A 9,802-nucleotide genomic window follows, 5' to 3' on the forward strand; every position below is an offset into this window, starting at 1 on the left:
CACACGTCACACGTCACACCTTTGCCCTGCTCATATCTCCGCATCAGTATGACATCACACCACATGTGTACACAAACCTTTGTGTACGTTGCTGTGGCAACAGTCTGTTGTTGCTGGTCTGTTAGTGTACGTTAGCAACCACCTTAGCAACCATGGTTTTACCCTAGCAACCAACTGTTTACCCTAGCAACCAACTGTTTACCATAGCAACCAGATACGCAGAGCAGGGATCTCCATATATGGGCATAAACAGGTGACATCACACTGATGTCAGATACTCAGAGCAGGGATTTCTCCATAATATATGGGCATAAAAGGGATTCTGTTAGGGATCTCCATATATGGGCATAAAAGGGATTCTGTTAGGGATCTCCATATATGGGCATACAAGGGATTCTGTTAGGGATGTCCATATATGGGCATAAAAGGGATTCTGTTAGGGATCTCCATATATGGGCATAAAAGGGATTCTGTTAGGGATCTCCATATATGGGCATAAAAGGGATTCTGTTAGGGATCTCCATATATGGGCATAAAAGGGATTCTGTTAGGGATCTCCATATATGGGCATAAAAGGGATTCTATTAGCTGTTAGTGATCTCCATATATGGGCATAAAAGGGATGCTGTTAGGGATCTCCATATATGGGCATAAAAGGGATTCTGTTAGGGATCTCCATATATGGGCATGAAAGGGATTCTGTTAGGGATCTCCATATATGGGCATAATAGGGATTGTATCCCAGATGATGCTCTGTTAGGAGATCCACACTAACAGAATCCATATATGGTCCTACCGACAGCTGCTATAAGCCAACCCTGGCGATAAGGTCTGAGTCGAAGAAATGCTTCTTTCCTGGCAAGAATTGCCCCTTTATACTGTAGGGCTCGTTTGTGTATTGTATGACATCACACCACATCATCGGCTGAGGACTGTGTGATGTCATCATATCTCCATATATGGAGACATAAGTTGCTCATGCCCAAATATGGGCTGGTGAGGTCAGACTTAGTGTGATGCGTAGGTTATCTCCATATATGGAGATTCAACTTCAATGAGTAACCATGGCAAACTGTCAACTGCCCGTATGTCTTGATATTTGGTAAAACAAACTTTTGGCCTATTTGTGGAGATAAGCGACCGTTGGTCGCTTATCTCCCGATTAGGGAGTCTTACTGGTTAGAATGACAAATTAAGACTTTATACTTTTAAGTATAACTTTTTTTTATGATCCTTTGCGTCATCCAAATAACATATTAAAAGTTGTGAATTATATATTTTGTGGGTCAAGGTAAATTCAGGGGGTTCGAGTTTGGGTCCATTCACTTACCATACAGGAAAAAAAAGAGCCCTCCCAAAAAATCTCCTTTCTTTAATTTAGAATTATTCTGAATCCATTACAAGCATTTGTTTTGCACGAAAAACATTCCTTGGGCTAAAAATGGACCCCACAAAACTGTGAAAAGTGATGATTCATCACTAAACCATAGTTTTCCTGGGGACTTGTTTCCATCGTGGTCCTATGTATGCAATTCATCAACAAAGCATGCAAAATGTACACAAAAATACATGTCATCAACAAATACAAACCACTATATTGTCGTTGTCGGGTGGAAACCGTGTATGTCCAAACCGTTCGTTTGTTTTGTATTTATCATTTTAAAAATTATTCAAACTAGTGAAAACAGCCGATCTACAAGCACACAACGCCTCGCACCGCGAGGCGTTGTGTGCTTGTAGATCTGCTGTTTTCACTACTTTTGTGCGACGGCCTTGTATGATGAAGCAGGGCTTTGCTTTGCAAATAAATGTACACATTTGAAACTTGGAGATATGAGGTTTCCACCCGACAACAACGATATGTACAAAGGAGAAAAGAAAAACAACAGCAGTGAACGACGCCTCCGTTCCATGGGAATTTACAGTAGGCCTACTGTACCTCCCTTTGGTCTCCTGACAGCTGTTCTTTCAGGCCAATTTGGAAGGAAACCAGTGATGCACAGAGTGCAGGGGCGGGCTGGCCATCTGGCATACAGGGCATTTGCCCGGTGGGCTGGTAGGCTAGGGGACTGGGGGGGCTGGTGTAAAAGAACACATTTTGGCACTAATGTTCATACTCCGCTTGTTGGTGGTGAGAACTGTATGCTAACTTATACAATTTGTGGATTGTGTAGTTGTGTAGTTATCCTTTGTTGTCTGTAAAAGTTGTGGTATTAAACACTTAATACCGGTAGAGTATCTTCGCGTGCGCTGGTTGTAGGGGCTGGTCTGGCCAAGATGCCAGGGCTGAATTTTAGTCCCAGTCCGTCCCTGACAGAGTGCCTGGTGGGCTGTGAGACAAGTCCAGCTGTGTACCGCTTGGGATTCTAGTGACAACCACATCGTTATTTTTTGCAATGCAGTGTCCATATGGTTTACTTTAATTGAAAAGGGACGTTTGAAAATAAACAATATACTTTATTCTACTTGAGGATCTAGTTTAATTCAAAATGTTAGCAGATTATTCAACTTGCTTAAAAAAAACTCTAAATAGGGCTAACCCTATGAATAACTCTATTATTAATCATAATTTTTGAAGCGGTGAAAGCCGCTTCCAATGAGTGGCATGGTGTGTCACACGCCCATATATGGTCATTTCAGTCCAGAATGAACAGATTTTTTCAAAAACAAAATGTCTGTCACCTCATGTCCATATATGGTCATTTCAGTCCAGAATGAATAGGTTTTATCTGTCCCGTACGTCCAGAATATGTGTGTAGTGTCCCTCCCGGTCTGATGAATGGATACTTTGAGGATTGGTCAAGCTTCACATGACAATTCGGCCCTCCAGATAAAATCATTCATTCATTCATTCATTCATTCATTCATTCATTCATTCATTCAGAATATAAAGAATGTACAGATCACAGAGTTCATAACTCTAGAACTCATAGAATAACAGTTCACCGCTTCACTTCGAACCGAGGTTTGATTTTTTAATAATAATCCAATATTAATAACCCTATCAACTAATACTAGTAAGAGGACGAAGTTGTGATCTCCATATATGGGCATACAATCTCCATATATGGGCATAAAAGGGACATGGATGGAATTAATTTGCAAGTGTGACTAATACTAGTAAGACGTCCTAAGGGCAAGAAGCAACCTAAGGACGAGGTTGTGATCTCCATATATGGGCATAACATCTCCATATATGGGCATACAAGGATGGAATTAAGTGTGACTTGCATCACGGCAACAGCACTGGTTATTATCATGAGGCTGACATATATGTCCATATATGGGCATTCCCAGACATGGGCTTAATATTGATGACATCAGGGATCTCCATATATGGGCATCATAGGGACAAGGACAGAATTAATTTTCAAGTGTGGTTGCCATGACACAAGTAACACTTGCAAATTCATTCTGTCTTCTCATTAGAATTATAATATCCCCATTCAAGTCACCGTACGGAGAAGTTAGTATCAAAAACTCCGCCTCATGTCAGAGAGTGAGTCAGTCAGTCACGCCTGATGTCACGCTCCATATATGGCCATTCATGTGCTGCTGCTGCTCTCTGTTCAGGCGGGCGGCTTCCTCCGCGAGAGCCTGGCGGCGGCGCTGGTACCGCTCTCTGTTCAGGCGGAGCTCGCGGGCGGCGGCCTCCTTCGAGAGCCTCTGGCGGCGGTGGCACTGCTGCTCTGTGTTCAGGCGGCGCTGGTGGGCGGCGGCTTCCTCCGAGAGACCCTGGCGGCGGCGGCGCTGGCACTCGTTGTGCACGCGGCGCTCGCGGGCGGCGGCTTCCTCCGTGTGTCTCTGGCGGTAGCGCCGCTGGCTTTCCCTGCCCAGGCGGCGGCGGCGCTGGACGGCAGTCTCCTCCTCCGGCACATGGGCAAGTGTGGGTGCGGGTGGCTGGGAATGTTGCATGGAGGTCGTGGGTGCCATGGACTGAGCACTGCTGCTGGTGCTGGTGGTGGTGCCTGGTAGACTGACCACGTTGTCCAAAGATGGTTTCAATTCATCATTAGTGTTGCTCATGCCCTGCGACTCAGAAGCTCGGAAGGTGAGGTCCATCTTCTCTTCGAAGGCAGCTGCAGCAGCGCACACATCCGTGGTCGCGACATCATCTTGTGGACAGGCGCTCACATCCGTGGGCGAAACATCATCGCCATCTCGTGGACAGGTGCTCACATCCGTGGTCGCGACATCTTGTGGACAGGCGCTCACATCCGTGGTCGCGACATCATCTTGTGGACAGGCGCTCACATCCGTGGTCGCGACATCATCTTGTGGACAGGCGCTCACATCCGTGGGCGAAACATCATCGTCATATTGTGGACGGGTGCTCAAATCCATGGGTGCACCATCATCTCGTGGACGGGTGCCCAGTGGTGAGTTGAGGCACGACTGAATCAATTCTTTGACCACCTCACTGGTGAACATGGGCTGGAGCTTGTCGGAGGCAAACTCATAGACGCGTCCCGTTCGACTGGCCACCAGCAGGAGAACCTGGCCTCCTGTCAGCGCGGCCAGCTCTTTGACCTTGTTTATCACGCCGTTCTTGCGCTTGTAGAAGGTTTTTCGCCGCTGTAACGCGTTCCCAATGAATTCAATGTCTATCTTCACGCGACCACGTGACTTCTTCTTGGTTTTTTTCAGTGTCATGGCCGCCTCCTTCTTCTTCTTCTTCTGCACTGCCTCACGCTTCAGCCCCACTCTCATCCTCCTCTTGCTGCTGTCTCCAGTGGAACCCATGGTGTCATGTTCATCTGCTGTACAGTTGGAATCATGTCCTGGGTCGCTGCATGAAGGTCTATTGTCTCCAAGTTGGGACATGTTGACTGATGTGTTCATATGAATGCACAATGATGACACACTGATCAACAAACACACCGATTAGTGATACATGTGTGGCTGTGATCTGCCTTTATATAGAGCCAAATTCTGCAACGTCACCGCCACGTCACAATTTGTGACACGCTCTATGATTTGTTGATAATGACCATATATGGTGTGGTGACACGCAAAACCTAGCAACCGTTGTTAGGCCGCATTCACACTAAAGAGTGATATATGGTATCCGTGTCGTTTGAGAATGATGGCAGGAGGGTGTCGTCCAATTCATTCTCTATGGAAGTCACATTATGTCTCTTCCAAGCCTCTTGGCTTGAATCTTCTTGTCTCTTGACCAAGAGGCTTGGAAGAGACATGAAACCATGTGACTTCCATAGAGAATGAATTGGACCCACCCTCCCCCACTCATTCTCAAACGACACGGAGAGGATATATGACTGATGCAATAAATGCTGGTCCCTGATTGGGCTACGGGCTTAAACAAAGAATGACACCGATATACATACCCTGTCAATCGCATCACTTGCACGCTCTGCTGGTGCAATATGATAATAAATTGTAGGACGGAATTCATTCATTTCCCAGCGGGTTCCTTGTGACTTGCGTCGCGGAAAACCACACTTACAATTTCCCAGAATTGCATCTTATTGTATTCTTTAAGATTTACCTGACATTTAATGGAGGTCAGTTGGTTGTGACATGGAAACCTTTGTGATGTAATGGTGACATCGCGGTGTTGATTAATTCGGGTCTTAAAAGGAATGTCACAGTGAGTGAATACTGTTTGTTATATGCAGGCAGCCATATAAAGACTATTTAGACCTGACTCCAGCATCCCTACTGTTTAATCGCAGACGGATAACGAAACATCTGCCCATTTAATCTGTCGGCGAGGAAAATGTCCGGCCGAGGTGCGGTCTTTCTCACTGCGCTATGCATAGCCTTACAGCTACTAAACAGCACTACAGGTTTCTATCTCCCTGGTATGACGCCTGTCAACTATTGTGTGCCCGAACTAGAAGGCCCACACTGCCAGTCGACCATTGACCTGTTTGTGAACAGACTGGACTCGACGGAGTCCATCTTGCCATACGAATATGGCGCGTTTGATTTCTGTTCGGAAACGGCGCGGAAAAGGCCGCCGGAGTACCTCGGACAGGTGCTGTTTGGGGAGAGAATCGAACCTTCACCGTACAGGTTCGAGTTCCTGAAGGACGAGGTGTGCAAACCGGTGTGCACCAAGGCCTACCGTGGCGGCAACGCCGCGGACGCCGCTCTGCTGGACTTCCTCAAGACGGGCATCCTGCGCAACTACCATCACCACTGGATCGTGGACAACATGCCCGTGACCTGGTGCTACCTGCGAGACGACGGACAGAAGATCTGCACCCCCGGCTTCCCTATTGGCGTCTACTTCACGGAGGAGGGACAACCCAAAGGCGCCCGCCCAGGTAACTACGACTTTGGAGACGCGAACACCTTTTACATGTTCAACCACGTCGACATCACCATACACTACCACCGGGTCGAGGGCGGCCGGCCAGGATCGCCGGCGCGGCTGGTCACCGCCAGGGTGGAACCCAAGAGTTATAAACATGACAATCCGGATGCCCCGGACTGCTCCGGAGGACCCATGACCCTCGGCGGCAAGCACACGGGAGACGTGAAGATCCCGTACACCTACTCCGTTAGCTTTGTGGAGGATAAGAGCAGCAGCTGGCCGTCTCGCTGGGATTGCGTCTTAGAAGAATCCGGCCCTAAGAACAACATCCACTGGTTCAGCATTGTGAACTCGCTGGCCTTTGTGCTGTTCCTGTCCGGCATGGTGGCCATGGCCGTGCGCAGGTCTCTGCACCGAGACATCGCCAGGTACAACAACCAGACGGACGCCGAGGAGGACCTCCAGGAGCACTCTGGCTGGAAGCTGGTGCACGGCGACGTGTTCCGCTCCCCCCGGCGGCGCATGCTGCTGTCGGTCTTCCTGGGCTCGGGAGCGCAGATCTTCGTCATGACCTTCGCCACGCTGGTCTTCGCCTGCCTGGGCTTCCTGTCGCCGGCCAACCGCGGCGCCGTGATGACGTGCGCCATGGTGCTGTGGGTGCTGCTGGGGGCGCTGGCCGGCTACGTGGCGGCACGTCTCTACAGATCCTTCGGAGGGGAACGTTGGAAGACCAACGTCCTGCTGACATCCCTCCTCTGCCCCGGGCTGGTGTTCGCCGACTTCCTCCTGATGGACCTGATCCTGTGGGCCGAGGGCTCCTCGGCGGCCATGCCCTTCGGCACCCTGGTGGCCGTCCTGGCCCTGTGGCTCGGCGTCTCGGTGCCGCTCGCCTTCCTCGGGGCCTTCGTGGGCCTGAGGAGGCCCCGCGTCGAGCACCCCGTGCGGACCAACCTGATCCCCCGGCAGGTCCCGTGGCAGCCGCCGTGCACCAGGCCCCTGCCCGGCATCGTGATCGGAGGCCTCCTGCCCTTCACCTGCATCTTCATCCAGCTCTTCTTCATCCTCAACTCGCTCTGGTCCCACCAGATGTTCTACATGTTCGGCTTCCTCTTCCTGGCCTTCGTCATCCTGGCCATCACCTGCTCCCAGGTCACCATCATCCTCTGCTACTACCACCTGTGCGCCGAGGACTACCGCTGGCAGTGGCGCTCCTTCCTGACCAGCGGGTTCTCGGCCGTCTACTTCCTGGTCTACATGGTGGTCTACTTCTTCTGCAGGCTGCGGCTGGCAGGGCTGGCCAGCGCCATCCTCTACTTTGGCTACGCCGCCATCGTGGCTCTCAACTTCTTCCTGATCACCGGCGCCGTCGGCTTCTTCGCCTGCTTCTGGTTTGTCACCAGCATCTACAGCGTGATCAAGGTGGACTAAAAACAAGTGTTCAGTGGTGGAAATGTAACAAAGTACATTTACTCAATTACTGTGCTTAAAAGCTGCCGTGATGTTTTCCCCTCCTACAACATAATTGTCAGGTGTTGTGATATTGTCAGGTATTGTGATTATACCCTATTTGGAGGAGGATTCTTTTCATAAAAGTGTATAGAAAATGTTAAAATTACGTTTTTATGTGACCCGGCTGAAGTAAATTTTGATATTCCGGAATTTGAGTACTTATTCCTCCACTGACAGTGATCTTTTTTTTTTGGAGCGGTGGTAAACCGCTCCATAGAGTGGCTGTGCGTGTGTCTGTGCGTGTGTCTGTGGCCACTTTTCCTCAGCGTTTTGCCATAGCAATGTGTTTTCCTCAGCGTTTTGCCATAGCAATATGTGTGTTTGTGTAGCCATATTACATCACCAATTACATCCTAGACCTATATCCTAGTCTTTTTCCTCAGCGTTTTGCCATAGCAATGTGTGTGTGTGTGTAGCCTGTTACATTACCAATTGAAGACGTTATGCAAGCACGACCACCGCTCACTTCACATTGGGTGTGATTTTTTCTTCTTTCTTTTGCTTGGAAAGCCCCACTTACATCTGAAGCTGAGACCCTCAACACGTATGTGGCACACAAGTCGTGGGACATTTTCTCTCCACTCATACACAATAGATTTGATTGATAAATGGAAAATCAATTATTTATTCTTCCCCCCCATGGAAAAAAGAAAAAGAAAACAAGTTGTGGTTTCCCTGTGAATCTCTGACATGTTGATGACATCATGTTGATGTCATTCTCGCCCGTGTATGGTGGCCTGCAGGATTGATTGATTGATTGAAGAATTTATTAAAGGTTTGCAATAGAAAAACGTACAGTTTCATGACAGTGCAAATCACTGGTACAAGGTCAACTAAAAGGAGATCCTAGAAAGCTGAGGCTTATTTCCACAGGAACCACACTTTAAGTATCTCATATAACATTGAAAGACAGACGGATAGAACATAGTACTTTATCTAGGATAATATCAATTTCAAATCAGAGAAGGCATAACATCAAATACAAAGGCAGAAGAAAAGGGGTGGGGGTGAGCATGGGGGCTTAGTCTATTTACAAGTCACGCCTGAAGGTGACTTTTCATACCGATTTTGAAGGAGGCCTGGGATTTGCTCTCCTTTAAGGCTTGTGGAAGGGTGTTCCACATGTTGATGGTATAGCAGGAGAACGAGTTAGAGCCTTGTTTAGTGTTAAATCTACGTTGATGATGATTAGTGGAGCTGCCTCTGGTGTTGTGATCGTGAACATCCTTGACCTTTAAGAAGTAGTTTTTCAGGTACATGGGTATCTTGGAGGTGTAGTGGATCTTGTACACCAGGCCCATTGCAAGATGCTGTACTCTGTCAGCTACTTTGAGCCAACCCACGCTTACTTGATCGGTAAGGTGGGCCCGAGGAGGAAGACCAAGCATGACACTAATTAGCTTGTTCTGGGAGCTTTAACTTTAAGGCAGCTGGGGCATCGCAATACCAGACAAGGACTCCGTAATCAATGAGGGGCCCAATAAGAGCACCTCCTAGTGTCTTTCGATCAGCGGAGCAATCCTTTGCAAGAAACAAATTTGTTTGTTGACTTTATTGATTACCTTGGTAGTCATTTTTTTCACTGGATAGGTTAGCCTCCAGGATGCAACCCAGGTAACAGTGTCACCTACTTTAATTGTGAAGTTTTCAACTTGGCTAAGTTTCTGACTATATCCGAAGAGGATACATTCAGTTTTACCTAGGTGAATTGAGAGTCTGTTGTCATTGAGCCAGGTGCAGATCATGTTTAGTTCACAGTTAAGGGCCTTTTCAACCTGCAATATGTCTTTGCCTGAGACTAGGAGAGCCGAGTCATCCGCGAACAGAAACAGATTGCAGTCACAAGCAGATGATATGTCATTTACGTATATTAAGAACAACAGTGGTCCTAGTATACAACATTGAGGTACTCCACAGTTTACTGGAAGGGGGGAGGGTTCCGTTGACTTCCACCATCTGTTCCCTCCCCACCAAGTAAGAGTGCATCCATCTCACTGCTGTGGTGTCAAG

At 48.1% G+C, this 9,802-nt stretch overlaps 1 protein-coding gene across 1 annotated transcript; it reads left to right on the top strand.

Annotated features, from left to right (window-relative positions):
- Positions 1 to 5,827: 5,827 nt before the first annotated feature.
- On the top strand, positions 5,828 to 7,711 carry LOC308292366 (transmembrane 9 superfamily member 2-like; the record flags this gene model as incomplete). The annotated part of the gene is made up of 1 exon (XM_080734679.1): positions 5,828 to 7,711. The coding sequence occupies one exon, from the start codon at positions 5,828 to 5,830 to the stop codon at positions 7,709 to 7,711; it is 1,884 nt and encodes a 627-aa protein (XP_080590805.1).
- Between the last annotated feature and the right edge of the window lie 2,091 nt (positions 7,712 to 9,802).

The sequence above is a fragment of the Nannobrachium achirus genome (assembly GCF_963921795.1).
Source record: "Nannobrachium achirus genome assembly, chromosome: 10".
Lineage (NCBI taxonomy): Eukaryota > Metazoa > Chordata > Actinopteri > Myctophiformes > Myctophidae > Nannobrachium > Nannobrachium achirus.